Source organism: Carassius carassius, chromosome 4 (genome assembly GCF_963082965.1).
Source record: "Carassius carassius chromosome 4, fCarCar2.1, whole genome shotgun sequence".
Taxonomy (NCBI): Eukaryota; Metazoa; Chordata; class Actinopteri; order Cypriniformes; family Cyprinidae; genus Carassius; species Carassius carassius.
In genome coordinates this window covers 27,814,417-27,833,088 of record NC_081758.1, presented here as the reverse complement: position 1 = coordinate 27,833,088, position 18,672 = coordinate 27,814,417, and the positions used below count along the sequence as shown (strand labels likewise).

The 18,672-nt window shown below is 38.1% G+C and overlaps 2 protein-coding genes and 1 long non-coding RNA gene across 3 annotated transcripts; all 3 read right to left on the bottom strand.

Moving 5' to 3' along the window:
• Positions 1-333: 333 nt before the first annotated feature.
• LOC132135290 (synaptic vesicle 2-related protein-like) lies at positions 334-3,524 on the bottom strand. Its single transcript, XM_059547185.1, has 7 exons — positions 3,500-3,524; positions 2,485-2,579; positions 2,228-2,356; positions 2,032-2,105; positions 1,860-1,936; positions 714-818; positions 334-582 (listed from the first exon to the last, which is right to left on the bottom strand). Exons 1-7 carry the CDS (start codon positions 3,522-3,524, stop codon positions 422-424), a joined length of 666 nt encoding a protein of 221 aa, XP_059403168.1. The 3' UTR covers positions 334-421.
• Positions 3,525-3,993: 469 nt separating this feature from the next.
• LOC132130771 (uncharacterized) lies at positions 3,994-5,381 on the bottom strand. Its single transcript, XR_009428773.1, has 3 exons — positions 5,247-5,381; positions 4,896-5,014; positions 3,994-4,290 (listed from the first exon to the last, which is right to left on the bottom strand). It is a non-coding gene; the product is annotated as an uncharacterized LOC132130771 (long non-coding RNA).
• Positions 5,382-8,432: 3,051 nt separating this feature from the next.
• Positions 8,433-18,312, bottom strand: LOC132139664 (synaptic vesicle 2-related protein-like). The gene is made up of 17 exons (XM_059548187.1): positions 18,178-18,312; positions 17,827-17,945; positions 17,136-17,221; positions 16,899-16,997; positions 16,665-16,736; positions 16,407-16,531; positions 15,796-15,859; positions 15,554-15,679; positions 14,733-14,861; positions 14,537-14,610; positions 14,363-14,439; positions 13,813-13,815; positions 9,394-9,498; positions 9,151-9,262; positions 8,934-9,015; positions 8,744-8,833; positions 8,433-8,653 (listed from the first exon to the last, which is right to left on the bottom strand). The coding sequence occupies exons 1-17, from the start codon at positions 18,237-18,239 to the stop codon at positions 8,450-8,452; spliced, it is 1,629 nt and encodes a 542-aa protein (XP_059404170.1). The 5' UTR covers positions 18,240-18,312; the 3' UTR covers positions 8,433-8,449.
• Positions 18,313-18,672: the final 360 nt, after the last annotated feature.

Here is an 18,672-nt window from a genome sequence, read left to right as displayed (position 1 = left end):
TAAAGGAAAGCATAAATACATGTTCAATACACCTTTCTCTTCTTATGAAGCCGGAGGCTTTACATGAGCAATAAATGGTGTGATGAGAGCTCCAACACAAGCCATCCCGTTCCCTGTACCAATACCAATAGCTCTGGTTGCTGTAGGGAAAACCTGAGGAGGCCACGACAAGAGAAAAGGAAATTGCAATTTTAATGAAAATTATATTGGGATTGACGGAATCACACTAAGCCACTTTGCAAGGAAGCCTCACCTCAGGTGTATAAACATATGCAACCTGCCAGCCCCCTGTTATACAGGCTCGAGCAATGAAAATAAAGACTGTGAGAACTTACCTGGAAATTGTAAAGTAAAAGATAAATATGTTATGTCATTTACAGTGGCTTAAAAATATTTTTTCTTACTTTTGCAATTACAACGGTTATTTTTGCATACTTATTTGAATCTGTACAGGTTTTTTATGAATGTACCTATGTGTGCAGGCATACAATGGCAAAATAGATACAGAGAACAATAAAAAACAAATTGCCATGCTTTTTTTCCGGCCAATTCGATCAATCATCCACAGGCTGACCAGAATACCTGTTCTGACATCAAGACACAAATCACACAGTTGCCTATTTGTTTATATATGTAGCTCATATAACAATGTTTGCATTTAGGTTGATTAACTAAAAACAGCAACATGAGAGGAGAGAATGACTTCATGTCACCTGGAAATTCTGCTAAGGTAGTCCACAGAAGGTCCATATAATCATTAAAAGTCAGATAATTGCACTCCAAACTGCACTGAGGTTCCATATTTGAGTCATCAGTAGCTGGAATAAGACACATTTTTATTAAAATTCACAACACATTGTGCTTAATCTGTTTATGGGAAATTAAAAGAAAATGACACACTACTCTTCGGAAGTTTGGGGTCAGTAATCAAAAGTGACAGTAAATTTGTCCATTTTCTATTCATCATACAATCCCAAACACTAATATTGGCATGCTGGTGATTAGGGGCTGTTTTTATTTTATTTTATTTTTTTCGGTTTCTGGGCCCAAGACTCAGCTAATCTCTGCGATTCTCCAGCTGTGATCCTTGGAGAGTCTTTGACCACTCAAACTCTCCTTCTCACCTTGCATTAGGACGATATAGACACATGTCCTCTTTCAGATAAATTTGTAACATTTTTAGTTGATTGAAACTTCTTAATTATCACCCGATGGTGGAAATGGGGATTTTAAATGCTTAAGCTATTTTCTTACAGCCACTTTCTATTTTGTGAAGCTCAACAATCTTGTTCTGCACATCAGAACTATATTCTTTGAAGGATGATTAAGGGAATCTGGCCTTTGTGTCTTTCTATCTGTAATCCTGTGGAACAGGAAGTCATGGCTGGAGAATGTCATGCTCTTAGTCCCCCTGGTGTGCTCAAACAAATTGTAAATATGAATGAGTATATACTTCAGAGATATTTTACTCATAAGAATTTCTAGGGGTGCCAATAATTGTGGCCAACATGCATTAGAGAAAAACTGGTATAATGACTGCTGAAAAATTTGTTTTATATTAATTTATTATCATTTATTATACTAAAATATATTAAAATAGAAATGTGTTATTTTAAATTGTAATAACATTGCACAATTTACTGTTTTTACTGTATTTTCCAACAAATAAATTCTGCCTTGGTGAGTACAAGAGACTTCTTTCAAAAACATACAAAATCTTACCGACCCCAAACCTTTTTTTTTTGTGTAGTTTAGATTTGTAGTTTTAGTCCAAGTTAAACACAATAGTGTGTTAAAATCAAGTTTGTGTGGATTTTATGATGAGCTTTGTCACACATCACACTTTACAAACCACTCACCACTACACGCAGATCCTGCTTGGAACATTTCAGTGGTCAGCAGCACAATACCATAATATGAAAAAGCATTACAAAACCTGTGTTCATAAAACAAACACAGGTGATTTTTTAGTTTTACATTTTTCTTTTTTATGTATATGGAAGGATTTGACATTTTAAACAATCTACATACCAGATAACCCAGACCAAAAGTGTTGTTTTGCGGTATTCTGGAATAAAAAGATCTCTAATTCTCCCACGCTCAGTCTGAAACACATAAACACAAATCAAATGCAACTAGACTTTACAAAATAAACATAAAAATCCCAAATTTTTAATTCTTCAATAATGTGTGAGTAGGAGATTTTGAGACTGTTAGCCCCACATACCTGAGTGTTGGCTATAAGTCTTCCAGTAGGCACAGAGCTCCTATTTTCTGCTGCTATATATTTCAAAGTGTCCAGGGCCTTGTCTTCTATGCCTCTCAGTACATCAAATCTAGCACTTTCTGGTAACCACTACATGACAAATATGCACAATTCATAATCACACAGTAGAATCCATATGAATTCTACTGGAATTTAAGACACCTGAACATGAGCCTTGTGTCCAGTAAGAGTTTAAACATTGTCACAGCCATACATACACAGCAGGAGGCAGCAAAGATAACAAGAGGAAAGGTGGAGAAAGCTAGCAGCCATTTCCAGCCTAATGTGGGCATGACCACCATAGCCAGTAACACTTCAAACACAGCACCATGGGTTCAGAACACCTATGAGCACGGAAGATTGAATCACTTATTAGATTTAATTTTTGGATACTGTAGACTTTAATAATACACATTATGAGAGAATTTTATAAAGGCATGTTTAGGTTACATTTAACCTAATAAACATTGCTTCAGTCAGTTACAACAGTAAAATGTATAATATAACTGCATGTTGAAAAGTATGGGTAATAGTTGAATAAACAGTTGTCTGAATTACCCCTAACAGGATTATAGATATCCCTCTGGATTTTATCGGGAGGAATTCCGTATATAATGTCACTCTGTAAGGGAATTAATGAAATATTATCAAAAAACCATGATGCTTCAGAAATAACTTATATATTCTGATTTGATGCTCGAGAAAATGTGATACTTTTTTAGGATTCTATGATGAATAGAAAGTTTAAAAACAGTGTTTATTTGAAATATACATTTGGAATATTATGTGATTTTTATCAATGTGTCCTTGTTGAATAAAAGCTTTCTTTTAATTAAAAAAATCTTACTGACCCCTACAGATACAGATATAACAACACAACTGAGATTAAATGACTTGAGAGGTTCTTTGTAGTAGTGAGCAACTGAACAGGTTTAATGATCCAAAACATGTAGTCATTAATGAGAACTTAATATCTAGAACATGAATAAAAAGTAGTGGTCGACCGAAATGTGTTTTTTGACAGCCGATGCTGATATCTTGGAAAGCAGGGGGGCTGATAGCTGATATAAAGCCAATATGATTTTTTTTATTATTATTATTAATATTTAATAAAAATATAATTAAAAAGAAAGTAAACAGTGTAACCAACAGGAGAATAAGAAAGCAATAAAGTGCAGTATAATTTGAAATCACAAGTTTATAGTTTAAAACATTCAATCCACACAGACTGACCATCACGCAGAGAACACGTGACCATGCTTGATAAAAATGCACACTTCACAAGATCTCACAGCAGGATTCGACTAAGTTTGCAAGGTTTGTGAAATGAAATGTTCATTAGTCATTCAAAGATTTGTTTAAATTATATAAATACATATTTGACTAATGCTGACGGCAAACGAGAAAGTATTATAATGTTTGCCTTTCTATTACTAATAGGCCTAATATAAAGCAATCGTTATAATTCTTTCAGTACACATTTATTTCTTTGTTTAACCATTCTGATTATTAGACAGAACTGTTAATGACGACGACGACCAAGAGAGAGAGAGTGTGAGCTCAGGTGCTGCTGCTCTCAGCCCCGTCAAAATAAAAGTCCCACCTCGAACACATTGGCCAAGCAGGAAAACCTATCGGCCAATGCCGATATTTGAAAAAGGACTTGAAAAGTGTTTAAACATGTTCAACAGTGAATATACCGACCGCTGTTATGAATGCCACTTTCCAGCTCGAGAGCCTCCACTCACAGCGCAGTTGAGGAGTTACAATACTAAGGAGCATCATTTCCATAGAATCAGCCATCTTAGCATGCAAATGTAAAACAATTTTAAGTAAACAAGTTTTTAAGTAAACCGAATGAGCTGAAAAACTGAAGATATTTGTTCAGTAAACATCACTTGTATTTAAAATACTACAGTATAATGCAGAATGTCTTACCCACGCAACTCCTGTTAGCATTGAGAGTTTCCACTGAAACCTTCCGAAACCGATAGCCTCAATTGCTTCTTCCACAGTGAAGGTTTCTGAAGAAATGCATATTTATTGAATGATGAGAAGATATTGTATACAAGCTAAGCACAAATCACCAAATAGACATTAGAGTTATCTCCTTAAGACTGAGCCATGCAGAAAGGAATTATGACAAGGGCTGTGTATTCTTCTGAGCTAGTACCTATTCAGCAAAAAGCATAATGTCAATACTGTGAGGAATTAAAAATCTGCTGACAGAGTATCTGGAACTACAATTAATAATTCTGACTGCAATAAAGATGGCACTATGCAAAAAAGCCTCAAAATTATAATGTATTAGTCTTTCTGCCTATATATTTGTGTCTACTTACTGTACTTTTTGTCATGCTCTATAGACAAAAAAGCCTTTTGCTCTCTTTAAAAGTATTCAGTAGCCTACATGAGGATGCATAATGTTATTTCTTGAACATTTTTTTAGCATTCTACTCTAACCTCACACCTCCTAAAGTCCTTAAACGACATGCATTCATTACGCCACAAGTCTGACCTTAATCACTGTTTTAGAATTTAATTAAACATTCTACTCTATCCTGGAATAAGGAGAATGTTCAAATTGCACATTCATCTACAAATTTAGATGTTGGATATAGATGCCAACCTGAGATTCCAGAGCTTCTGTACTTGCTGCAAACTCCTTCATCGATAGGCTCATCTTTCCCGGGCTGCTCCTCGTGAACAGTAAGGATGCTTTTATCATCTGTCTGGGATGTCACAAAACTAAACAAATATATAGACTTTAGTTTTTGTACGGTTTACAATGAAAATCTGAAACAATTTTGTAGTTGGCTTTACATTTCACAAACTAAACATAATTTAAAACTGTCATTTGTCTGACATTTCAAGGCTTCGGTTTGAATTTTTCACTCAACTTAAAGTAAACCAGCACAGGTGTAAATCATTCTTACTAGCCACAACAATTTTATGAGTAAACACAAAACACATGTATTACCTGATATTGCTGTCTTTCCTGCGTTTGTAAGCCATTTGCAATGATCTTTTCAATGCACTCATTTCACTAGGCTATGATGTAACGCTAAACCAAAAAAAGTGTTCTCAGCTATAGAACGTGTTAGACTGGCATGCGACTCTGATTACAACAACACAATCTGAAGGATGGTAAAGTAAGAAAGTGGGCTTGGCCTCAAGCAGACACACAGTCCTCCAGAGTACAACCCACACGGCCTCATGTCATCCCTAAACAAGATACGCAGTGATAAAAGGAAGAGAATGAATGTGTGGAATTCTTTCATAAAATCTTATTCATTTCCATTAGAAACATTTGATAGATAGAAGTATTAGAGATGCTGATATTAGGGGAAAGAAATGGTTTTCATAAACTAGAAATGTTTTGAATTTTTTTACCCACATCATCTTTCAAATGAATTCATTGTAAACACTCTTTTTTTTCAGATTTGTAAAAATGTTTACTCACACAGACAAGTTATTCATTGGTACCCTTACCAAAAAGTAGTATACTTCAAGTTTATTTTACTAAGTATACTTAAAAAAGACTATGAATTGGATTCAGAATGATAATTAAAAACGCAGGTGGAGTCAATCAACACCCCATATCTTGACTGTAATTATTACCTCTTCATCGGTCGAAATTGTATTCCAAAACATTACAGTTTTGATGTTGTTTCATATCAGATGATCATGATAGATTATATATGTTAGTATCTGTTTTTTATTTTTCTTCTTCACTTGTTTTTTTTTTAATTCAGAAAAAAAGATGTGAAGAGCGCCCTCTACTGTATAATAATAAAAACACCGATTCTAGGAGTATAGCTCAAATATATTTAGAATTTTTGTAAGTATAAGTCAAGTATACTTAAATGTCATTTTAAGTATATTTCTGAGGAGTACATAAAAAATAAACTAAAAGCATACTTTCCTATTTTAAGTTTAAAAGAAGTATACTAATGGCACACTTGAATACAAAAAAATTTCAGTCAAAATGTTCCTTACTATTCTAAAAAAAGGAAGAGGTATAAAAGATCTGTGGATTTAAATAGACTACATATCAAATTTTGACAGCTAAAAGTGGTCATTCTTGGGCAAGACCCCGATCACCATCCAGGTCAGGCTCATGTTTTGGCCTTCAGTGTGCTGAGGCCTAAACCTCCTCCTCCTAGGTACCACATTGTACTGAACTGTGGAAATAATTATATATTGATCATCTCACCACAGTGATATCTTACAGTACATCTCTACTGACAACTCTGTATGTTGACCTGCTTCACTTATTGCAGTTTGGAAAACATATTTATGGAGCTGAAAGAAGATATTGTTGACTTCTGGAACCCAGGCCATAGAGACCTCACAGAATGGGCTAAACAGGGTAGATGATCAACATACAATACTATTCAAAAGTGTGGGGACAGTAAGTTTATTTTATTTAATTTTTTTATTTTATTAAAACTTTAATTCAGAAAGATAAATCTAATTTTACAAGACATGACATTTCAAATAAATACTTTTCTTTTGAACTTTCTAATTTATAAATGAATCCTGAAAAAAAGGTATCACACCGAAGCTCAACCGTTTTTAACACTGACAATAATAAATGTTTCTTGAACATTAAATCAGGATATTAGATGATTTCTGAAGAATCATGTGACACTGAAGACTGGAGTAAATTAATTAATTAATAATTAATCATTCACAATTAATATGTGTATTGCATTTTTGATTGTAAGTTAATAAATGTACACTTGGTGAGCATAAACAACTTCTTTCAAAAACATTTAAAGGGGTCATATGACGTTGGTAAAAAGAACATTATTTTGAATGTGTTTATTTGGTTCAAGATTCAAAAATCACATTATTTTCCACATAATGTATATTATTGTTGCTCCTCTACGCCCCGCCTTTCTGAAACGTGTAAATTTTTACAAAGGTCATCATTCTGAAAAACAAGGTGTGCTCTGATTGGCCAGCTATCCAGTGCATTATGATGCCCCACTTTATAGAAACAGATAACCGGCATTGTAGGCAAATTTTCCAGGAAACAGTCCTCGTCCTCCGTAAAATGCGCTGCACACATCTGAATATGTGGGTTGAACTGTTCTGGAACTGTATTGTAAATACAACTTAACCACTGATTTCTAGTTTTGTCCTCTTTTCGAAGACCAAACAAAATAGTTTCGCTTTCACAAATGAAACACACAGCGTCTCCACGACATGGTGGCAGCGGCAAAAGCAAAAATAAAAGTTATGCCTTCTTTCTTTGCGTGAACATTACGGCGATGTTATGCAAATCTTCCCACATTGTGACGTAGACGTTGGGACATGTTATAACAAGCTGTTTTAAGTAGGCGTGGTTGACTCTTAAAGGGATAGTTCACCCAAAATGAACTATCTGCTTACCCCCAAGGCTTCCAAGATGTACAGTAGGTGAATTTGTTTCTTCAGTAGAACACAAACTGAGATTTTTATCTGAAACCGTTGCAGTTTATCACTCTTATCATTTAAGTGAATAGGAATCACGGCCAAATCATACAATAAAACAAACAAAAAAAAAACATACACAAACAAAACCAAATTAAACCCTGCGGCTCGTCATGATACATTGATGTGTAAAGACACAACATGATTGGTCTCTGCAAGAAACTGAACAATATTTATATATTTTTTTCACCCTCTGATTCACGCAGTGTGCAAACTCTCCTAAGCAGATCCTCCTGAGCGCATTCTCAAGCAGGTGCGTGAGGAGGCTTCTTCTTCTCGCTTTACAGCGGATGCAGACTTATAAGTGCATTACCGCCACCTATCTCTCAAATGGACCATTGAGACTCCTAATTGAGATTGTAGATAGAGTGTCAATGGTCCATTTGAGAGAAATACTGAAATACTGTTCAGTTTTTGCACTGATAAACAAAACATCACAGAAGAGAGAAATCAACAATTGTGTAACTGAAAGACCCAACAAAATAGTTTGACAAGTTCTTGGCATCATAAACAGCTTATCGTAAAATGAATTACAATATTTTATGAGCATGATATTAACAAAGAAATTAACTATTTATTTAAAAATATACTTTAGAATGCATTTACATAACATTCGGTATATACAGGTATGGCATGATTATACATTAAAGCCTTCTCCATTATCGATCCAAAGCTCTCACAGATTCAGTTTTCCATGTTCTGTTAAGGACAAGTATTGCTGGAGGACTCGGCAGTCTCAGAGCCATGCGGCCTTTCCATGTTTTTTTGTTCCATGGTGCTTTGCGTTGATTCCTGGAGACTCCGCCCTTTTGTTTCAGTGGGCAATAGCAAGGATGCCACTGTGCCCAGCAAGCAACATATTAAATACACAGAGACAGTCAGGTAAACCGATGACTTCAGAAGGACCTGAGGGGATACAGACACAAACACACATAAAGGAAAGCATAAATACATGTTCAATACACCTTTCTCTTCTTATGAAGCCGGAGGTTTTACCTGAGCAATAAATGGTGTGATGAGAGCTCCAACACAAGCCATCCCGTTCCCTGTACCAATACCAATAGCTCTGGTTGCTGTAGGGAAAACCTGAGGAGGCCACGACAAGAAAAAAGGAAATTGAAATTTTAATGAAAATTCTATTGGGATTGACGGAATCACACTAAGCCACTTTGCAAGGAAGCCTCACCTCAGGTGTATAAACATATGCAACCTGCCAGCCCCCTGTTATACAGGCTCGAGCAATGAAAATAAAGACTGTGAGAACTGTCCTGGAAATTGTAAAGTAAAAGATAAATATGTTATGTCATTTACAGTGGCTTAAAAATATTTTTTCTTACTTTTGCAATTACAACGGTTATTTTTGCATACTTATTTGAATCTGTACAGGTTTTTTATGAATGTACCTATGTGTGCAGGCATACAATGGCAAAATAGATACAGAGAACAATAAAAAACAAATTGCCATGCTTTTTTTCCGGCCAATTCGATCAATCATCCACAGGCTGACCAGAATACCTGTTCTGACATCAAGACACAAATCACACAGTTGCCTATTTGTTTATATATGTAGCTCATATAACAATGTTTGCATTTAGGTTGATTAACTAAAAACAGCAACATGAGAGGAGAGAATGACTTCATGTCACCTGGAAATTCTGCTAAGGTAGTCCACAGAAGGTCCATATAATCATTAAAAGTCAGATAATTGCACTCCAAACTGCACTGAGGTTCCATATTTGAGTCATCAGTAGCTGGAATAAGACACATTTTTATTAAAATTCATAACCCATTGTGCTTAATCTGTTTATGGGAAATTAAAAGAAAATGACACACTACTCTTCGGAAGTTTGGGGTCAGTAATCAAAAGTGACAGTAAATTTGTCCATTTTCTATTCATCATACAATCCCAAACACTAATATTGGCATGCTGGTGATTAGGGGCTGTTTGATTTTTTTTTAGTTTCTGGCCCCAAGACTCAACTAATCTCTGCGATTCTCCAGCTGTGATCCTTGGAGAGTCTTTGACCACTCAAACTCTATTCCTCACCGTGCATTAGGACGATATAGACACATGTCCTCTTCCAGGCAGATTTGTAACATTTTTAGTTGATTGAAACTTCTTAATTATCACCCTGTTAGTGGAAATGGGGATTTTAAATGCTTTAGTTATTTTCTTACAGCCACTTTCTGTTTTGTGAAGCTCAACAATCTTGTTCTGCACATCAGAACCAAATTCTTTGGTTTTACTCTTTCTGAAGGATGAGGAATCTGGCCTTTGTGTCCTTCTATCTGTAATCTTGTGGAAAAGGAAGTCATGGCTGGAGAATGTCATGCTCTTAGTGCCCCTGGTGTGCTCAAACAAATTGTAAATATGAATAGGTATATACTTCAGAGATATTTTACTCATAAGAATTTCTAGGGGTGCAAATAATTGTGGCCAACATGCATTAGAGAAAAACTGGTATAATGACTGCTGAAAAATTTGTTTTGTATTAATTTATTATAATTTATTATACTAAAATATATTAAAATAGAACATTTTTATTTTAAATTGTAATAATATTTCACAATATCACTGTTTTTACTGTATTTTCCAACAAATAAATTCAGCCTTGGTGAGTACAAGAGTACCTCTTCAGGAACTCGAGCTGCGTCGAAGCGCTACTGCCAAAATGCCAAATGTAGTAAACTACTGCCAAATGTATCTTAATGGGTCCTGCGCACAGTAGAAAAAGGCTACCGTATTCAGTTCGGCTCTGCACCGCCGATATTCAACGGGGTTACTCCGACAATAGTCAGCCCCAAGCAGGCTCTGGTTATGGAACAAGTAGTGAAAACCTTATTAGGGAAGGAGGCCATCGAGGTGGTCCCTCCTTCAAGACAATGAGTCTGTGTTCTACAGCCGGTATTTCATATTTTCAAAGAAGGATGGGGGGTTGCGTCCGATCATAGATCTGCGGGTCTTAAATCGATCAGTTATGAGACTGAAGTTCAAAATGCTCACGATCACGCATGTTGTAGCTCAGATCAGGTCCGAGGACTGGTTTGTCAAAATAGATCTCAAAGATGCATACTTCCACATAACCATCCTTCCACATCACAGGAAGTTTATGAGGTTCGCTTTCGGGGGCGAAGCTTACCAATATTGAGTACTTTCCTTCAGCCTTGCACTCTCACCCCGCACATTCACGAAATGTGTAGATGCGGCACAGGTTCCTCTGCGTATGCAGGGCATCCGCATTCTCAATTATATCGACGATTGGTTGATTTTAGCTCAGTCAGAGCAGGTTGCGGCTCGACATCAAGATGTCGTTCTCGCACATATGGGGGAGCTGGGTTTGAGACTGAACGCCAAGAAGAGTGTACTTTTTTTCAGTTCAGAGAACCACCTAGCATGGGATTCAGCCCTGATGCAGGCACGTCTGTCCCCTGCTCGTATCGAGTCGATCCTCATCTCAGTCAAGACAGTCAAAGAAGGCCAGTCACACATTGTCAAACAATTTCAGAGATTGTTGGGTCTGATGGCAGCTGCGTCCAACGTGATACCTCTTGGACTGCTGTACATGAGACCCCTACAGTGGTGGCTCAAGACCAAGGGATTTTCCCCGAGGGGCAATCCACTTCGAACTATCAAGGTCACGCGGTGCTGCCTCCGTGCCTTGGAAATGTGGAAGAAACCTTGGTTCTTGAATCAGGGCCCAGTGCTGGGAGCTCCTTGTCGCCGTGTAATACTAGCGACATATGCATACCTCACTGGCTGGGGTGTGGTCATGAGTGGCCACCCTGCCCGTGGTCTGTGGAGTGGTCACCATCTGACATGGCTTATCAATTGTCTAGAGATGCTAGCAGTTTATTGTGCACTAAAGCACTTCCTCCCAGACCTAAGGGGTCACCATGTGTTGGTGCGCACCGACAACACATCAGTGGTCTCTTACATCAACCACCAGGGAGGTCTGCGTTCGTGCCCCTTGTACAAGCTGGCGCACCAGATCCTTGTGTGGGCCCAGGGCAAACTCCTCTCATTAAGAGCAGTACATATTCCTGGGAAACTAAAAATGGGGGCAGACATACTGTCGAGGCAGGGGCCGAGGCCCGGGGAATCGAAACTTCATCCCGAGGTGGTGAAGCAGATATGGAGAAACTTTGGCAGAGCTCAAGTAGATCTCTTTGCGACTCAAGAGACATCACAATGTCCCCTTTGGTTCTCTCTAGTTCATCCAGCTCCTCTGGGACTGGACGCTATGGTACAGACCTGGCCGAGGCTTCGTTTGTACGCCTTTCCCCCTATTGCTCTGCTCCTGGGAGTTCTGGTGAGAGTACGCCGGCATGGGGTCCGTTTGTTGTTAGTAGCTCTGTACTGGCCGGGCCGAGTATGGTTCGCAGACCTGGTCTTGCTCCTCGAAGGCTCTCCATGGGAGATACCGATCAGGACAGACCTACTCTCTCAGGTACAGGGCATGATAATTTACCCTTGCCCAGAGTTGTGGAAGCTGTTGGTGTGGCCCCTGAGGGGGCACAACTCATAGCATCCGGTCTCTCAACCCGAGGTTGTTGAGACCATCCTCCAAGCCAGAGCTCCCTCAATGAGGAAAGTGTACGCCCTGAGGTGGAAACTCTTCACCTCATGGTGCAGAAACCACCAGCTTGACCCAGCTAACTGCCCAGTTGGTACAGTTCTGGAGTTTCTACAAGCCAGGCTCTCTGCAGGGTTAACCCACTCCATGCTGAAGGTTTACGTGGCGGCCATTGCGGCCTACCATGTCCCTCTCGATGGTCAGTCTTTGGGAAGACACCCCTTTTTTACACGTTTCCTCCACGGTGCGCTGAGGCTGAGACCTCCAGTACGGTCCCGTATTCCCCTGTGGGACTTAGTTGTGGTGTTAGAGGCTCTTTGCGAAACTCCATTCGAGCCGATTCAAGATATTTCAGACAGACATCTGACCCTTAAAACCGCCTTTCTGTTGGCTATTACCTCTCTGAGGAGAGTAGGAGATTTACAGGCCCTCTCAGTGGCCCCTACCTATCTTGATTTTTTACCTGGCATGACCAAAGCGTTCATATACCCTCGAGCGGGATATGTTCCTAAGGTTCCCTCTATCACACCACAACCTGTAGTGCTGCAGGCCTTCTGTGCTCCTCCCTTTCGGGAGCCCGACCAGGAGAAGCTAAATTGTATGTGTCCAGTTCGAGCGCTGGACGCATGCGTCCACAGAGCTGCCCTGTGGAGAGAAACAGACCAATTGCTTGTATGCTACTGTGGGATTACAAATTTATAAAATGTTCAATCTAGGTTCCATTATAATAGTAGACATTTTGAGGTAATAAAGCTGACATATCCAAGAAGCTAAAATCAAGTGTCTGAGACATTAACCTTTTATTTTCAAGCACTTCCTGATGATTGGGCAATGTCCCAAGATAAAAGTGCCTGCTAAACTCAAGGCACAGTTTTTTTTTTTTCTCTATGATAATGTGAAGGTATCAGCGATACTGTCAGGCACCTCTGTATTTAAATGACACTGTTATGCTGACAAGATCAAAGATGGGAAAATGGCCAGTATCAGGCTGATCCCTGTATTGCATTTGCATGCGTTGTTTAGGTTGTCTCCACCTCTGTGTATCCCGCCCCCTTAAAATGTATATAAACTACAATGTCTTAAGGACAAGTCAGACTTTTGATGACTACAGCGCCACGCAGAGAGTTCTCAATAAAGAATCCTGCTGAAGATTACCCAAGAGTCTCTTGGTCTTCGTTTCTGAGTTCCCAACACTACGGTCCCCCCAAGAGGGGCTTTCCTGCTTCTAAGCAGACAATTAGTCATTGGATAGTTGAGACTATCAACGCCACCTATGTGACCTCTGGTCTTCCCCCGCTGTTGGGAGCCAAGGCTCACTCTACATGGGGCATGGCGGCCTCCAAGGCCTTTCTAGCAGGTGTGTCCATGTTGGACATCTGCAATGCTGCGGGGTGGTCCACGCCTTCCACTTTTTCAAAATTCAATGGCTTAGATATGCCACTAACTCCAGGCGCTTCAGTCCTCTCGTCCTAAGCTGTGCTCTTCGGATACACACTAGGCATGGATTTGGTAGTCTGGCAACATGGGTACATCGTTCCCCCTAGGGCTTCGACGCAGCTCGAGTTTTTGAAGAGGAATGTCTTTAGGTTACATATGTAACCCTAGTTCCTCGAGGGAACGAGACTCTGCTTCTCGAGGCCATAGCCCTGGCACCCCTGCCGGTGCTTGCTGGTACTCGACGCTGATGCCAGCTGCGCAGCACGTGCTTTTATAGCTTCCTGGTCGCTTACGTCACCCCGCCCATGACGTCACGCTCTTCCATTGGACTGATTACACACGATATTCAGAGTCGCTCACGCTAGACGCGTCCCCCGTAGCGCTTCGACGCAGCGTCTCATTCCCTCGAGGAACTAGGGTTACATACGTAACTTTGAGACGACTTCTTTCAAAAACATACAAAATCTTAATTACACAAAACCTTTTTTTGTGTAGTTTAGATTAGTGGTTTTAGTCCAAGTTAAACACAATAGTGTGTTAAAATCAAGTTTGTGTGGATTTTATGATGAGCTTGGTCACACAACACACTTTACAAACCACTCACCACTACACACAGATCCTGCTTGGAACATTTCAGTGGTCAGCAGCACAATACCATAATATGAAAAAGCATTACAAAACCTGTGTTCATAAAACAAACAAAGTAGATTTTTTAGTTTTATATATATATTTTTAAGTTTTATATGGAAGGATTTGACATTTTGAACAATCTACATACCAGATAACCCAGACCAAAAGTGTCGTTTTGCGGTATTCTGGAATAAAAAGATCTCTAATTCTCCCACGCTCAGTCTGAAACACATAAACACAAATCAAATGCAACTAGACTTTACAAAATAAACATGAAAACCCCAAATTTGAAATTTTTCAATAATGTGTGAGTAGGAAATTTTGAGACTGTTAGCCCCACATACCTGAGTGTTGGCTATAAGTCTTCCAGTAGGCACAGAGCTCCTATTATCTGCTGCTATATATTTCAAAGTGTCCAGGGCCTTGTCTTCTCTGCCCCTCAGTACATCAAAACTAGCACTTTCTGGTAACCACTACATGACAAATATGCACAATTCATAATCACACAGTAGAATCCATATGAATTCAAGGGATGCACCGATATGAAAATTTTGGCCGATACCGATAACCGATAATTATTTAAATATGAAAGCCGATAACCGATATGTTGTGACTCGCAGCCTGTGAGGACAATAAAAAATTAGGCTATTAGCCTAGGCTAAATGAAAACCGGTAAACTGAAGTGCTGCCATCTTATTTAACACAGGAAAACGCATCATATATTCAGATATTTATACAACATAAATATAATATTACAACTTATATACGTACAAAAAGACCAAATGCATACGTGAAGTCGAACTAAGTGACGTGCTAATCAGAATGTGTAACTTCTGTTGTGCATGTGCTCTTGGCATTTCACTCAACAATGCGCTGAATCAAGGAACCCAAATCAAACAAATTCATAATGTTTTATTATAATAGTGTTCTCATTAAAATGTTATATATATGGCATCTGAAGTGTCTCTGCCAGAAATAATGCATTATTTATCGGCTCTAAGATATCGGCCAAATTCTCTTATCGATTTTACAACGATGACAGAAAAATGTACATTTATAGGCCGATATCTATATGTTGGCCGATATATCATGCATCCCTAATGAATTTTATTGTAATTTAAGGCCCCTGAACATGAGCCTTGTGTCCAGTCACAGCCATACATACACAGCAGGAGGCAGCAAAGATAACAAGAGGAAAGGTGGAGAAAGCTAGCAGCCATTTCCAGCCTAATGTGGGCATGACCACCATAGCCAGTAACACTTCAAACACAGCACCCAAGGCCCAGAACACCTATTAGCACAGAAGATTGTAAAATGAAAACAGAAGAATGTAAAATGTCAAATGTATAATATAATTGCATGTTAAAAAATATGGGTAATAGTTGAATAAACAGTCGTCTGAATTACCCCTAACAGGATTATAGATATCCCTCTGGATTTTATTGGGAGGAATTCAGTATATAATGTCACTCTGTAAGGGAATGAATGAAATATTATCAAAAAAACATGATGCTTCACAAATCCTCTATATATTCTGATTTGTTGTTCGAGAAACTTGTTGAAAACACTTAATATTTTTGTAGAAACTGTGATACATTTTTTTTTAGGATTCTATGATGAATATAAAGTTTAAAAAACAGTGTTTATTTGAAATATACATTTAGTAACATTCTGGGATTTGTATAAATGTGTCCTTGTTGAATAAAAGCATTCTTTTAATTATTATGATTACAGATTAAATGACTTGGGAAGTTATTTGTAGTAGTGAGCAACTGAACAGGTGTAATGATTTCTGAGGAAAATATGGCAGTTTAAATTTTTTTGTCAAATTCATGTAAAAGATGTAAAAGCAATGTCCAAAACATTAATGAGAACATTAATGAGAACTTAATATCTAGAACATGAATAAAAAGTTCCATAAAGAAGACTTCACATTCTGAGTGTTGCTCAGCTGAATGTGAATTATGAGTTTGCAATCAATCCCACTTCATTCATTGCTCATTGATGGAAAAACTCACGACTGAGGGGCTCCTCCTAGGCCAAATCCCACGAGGCATCGCAAGACTAAGATCCAGCTGTAAACAGGTGTGAAAGCACTGAGAAGCCCATAGTGCAATGTCCACAGCAGGCACAGTATTAAACTCTAAAAGATGGAGAGGGAGATGGCGAGGCTGTCAGTGAGGCAACAATGACTGCTTTATGTTCTTATAAAGAATGCTTGCATTGACATTATTTATTTACTCAATTCACTTGTGATAGATTTAAACCAAACATACCACTTTTCGGCCATATTTATCTGAAATGTTCCCCCAAAGTGAGGAGCTGACCATCATTCCAATGAACACTATCTGGCAAGATACGAAATTACAACGATACATTTAAAATTCAAAAGATTAAATTCAAATATTATAAAAGTCTTCACAACACTACACACTACACCTTTTCAGAAAGCTTTAACCAAATGTAACCACCGGAAGTGTTTAAACATGTTCAACAGTGAATATACCGACCGCTGTTATGAATGCCACTTTCCAGCTCGAGAGCCTCCACTCACAGCGCAGTTGAGGAGTTACAATACTAAGGAGCATCATTTCCATAGAATCGGCCATCTTAGCATGCAAATATAACAATAACAATTTTAAGTAAACAAGTTTTTAAGTAAACCGAATGAGCTAAAAACTGAAGATATTTGTTCAGTAAACATCACTTGTATTTAAAATACTACAGTATAATGCAGAATGTCTTACCCACGCAACTCCTGTTAGCATTGAGAGTTTCCACTGAAACCTTCCGAAACCGATAGCCTCAATTGCTTCTTCCACAGTGAAGGTTTCTGAAGAAATGCATATTTATTGAATGATGAGAAGATATTGTATACAAGCTAAGCACAAATCACCAAATAGACATTAGAGTTATCTCCTTAAGACTGAGCCATGCAGAAAGGAATTATGACAAGGGCTGTGTATTCTTCTGAGCTAGTACCTATTCAGCAAAAAGCATAATGTCAATACTGTGAGGAATTAAAATTCTGCTGACAGAGTATCTGGAACTACAATTAATAATTCTGACTGCAATAAAGATGGCACTATGCAAAAAAGCCTCAAAATTATAATGTATTAGTCTTTCTGCCTATATATTTGTGTCTACTTACTGTACTTTTTGTCATGCTCTATAGACAAAAAAGCCTTTTGCTCTCTTTAAAAGTATTCAGTAGCCTACATGAGGATGTTTAATTTTATTTCTTGAACATTTTTTTAGCATTCTACTCTAACCTCACACCTCCTAAAGTCCTTAAACGACATGCATTCATTACGCCACAAGTCTGACCTTAATCACTGTTTTAGAATTTAATTAAACATTCTACTCTATCCTGGAATAAAGAGAATGTTCAAATTGCACATTCATCTACAAATTTAGATGTTGGATATAGATGCCAACCTGAGATTCCAGAGCTTCTGTACTTGCTGCAAACTCCTTCATCGATAGGCTCATCTTTCCCGGGCTGCTCCTCGTGAACAGTAAGGATGCTTTTATCATCTGTCTGGGATGTCACAAAACTAAACAAATATATAGACTTTAGTTTTTGTACGGTTTACAATGCAAATCTGAAACAATATTGTAGTTGGCTTTACATTTCACAAACTAAACATAATTTAAAACTGTCATTTGTCTGACATTTCAAGGCTTCGGTTTGAATTTTTCACTCAACTTAAAGTAAACCAGCACAGGTGTAAATCATTCTTACTAGCCACAACAATTTTATGAGTAAACACAAAACACATGTATTACCTGATATTGCTGTCTTTCCTGCGTTTGTAAGCCATTTGCAATGATCTTTTCAATGCACTCATTTCACTAGGCTATGATGTAACGCTAAACCAAAAAAAGTGTTCTCAGCTATAGAACGTGTTAGACTGGCATGCGACTCTGATTACAACAACACAATCTGAAGGATGGTAAAGTAAGAAAGTGGGCTTGGCCTCAAGCAGACACACAGTCCTCCAGAGTACAACCCACACGGCCTCATGTCATCCCTAAACAAGATACGCAGTGATAAAAGGAAGAGAATGAATGTGTGGAATTCTTTCATAAAATCTTATTCATTTCCATTAGAAACATTTGATAGATAGAAGTATTAGAGATGCTGATATTAGGGGAAAGAAATGGTTTTCATAAACTAGAAATGTTTTGAAATTTTTTACCCACATCATCTTTCGAATTAATTCATTGTAAACACTCTTTTTTTCAGATTTGTAAAAATGTTTACTCACACAGACAAGTTAT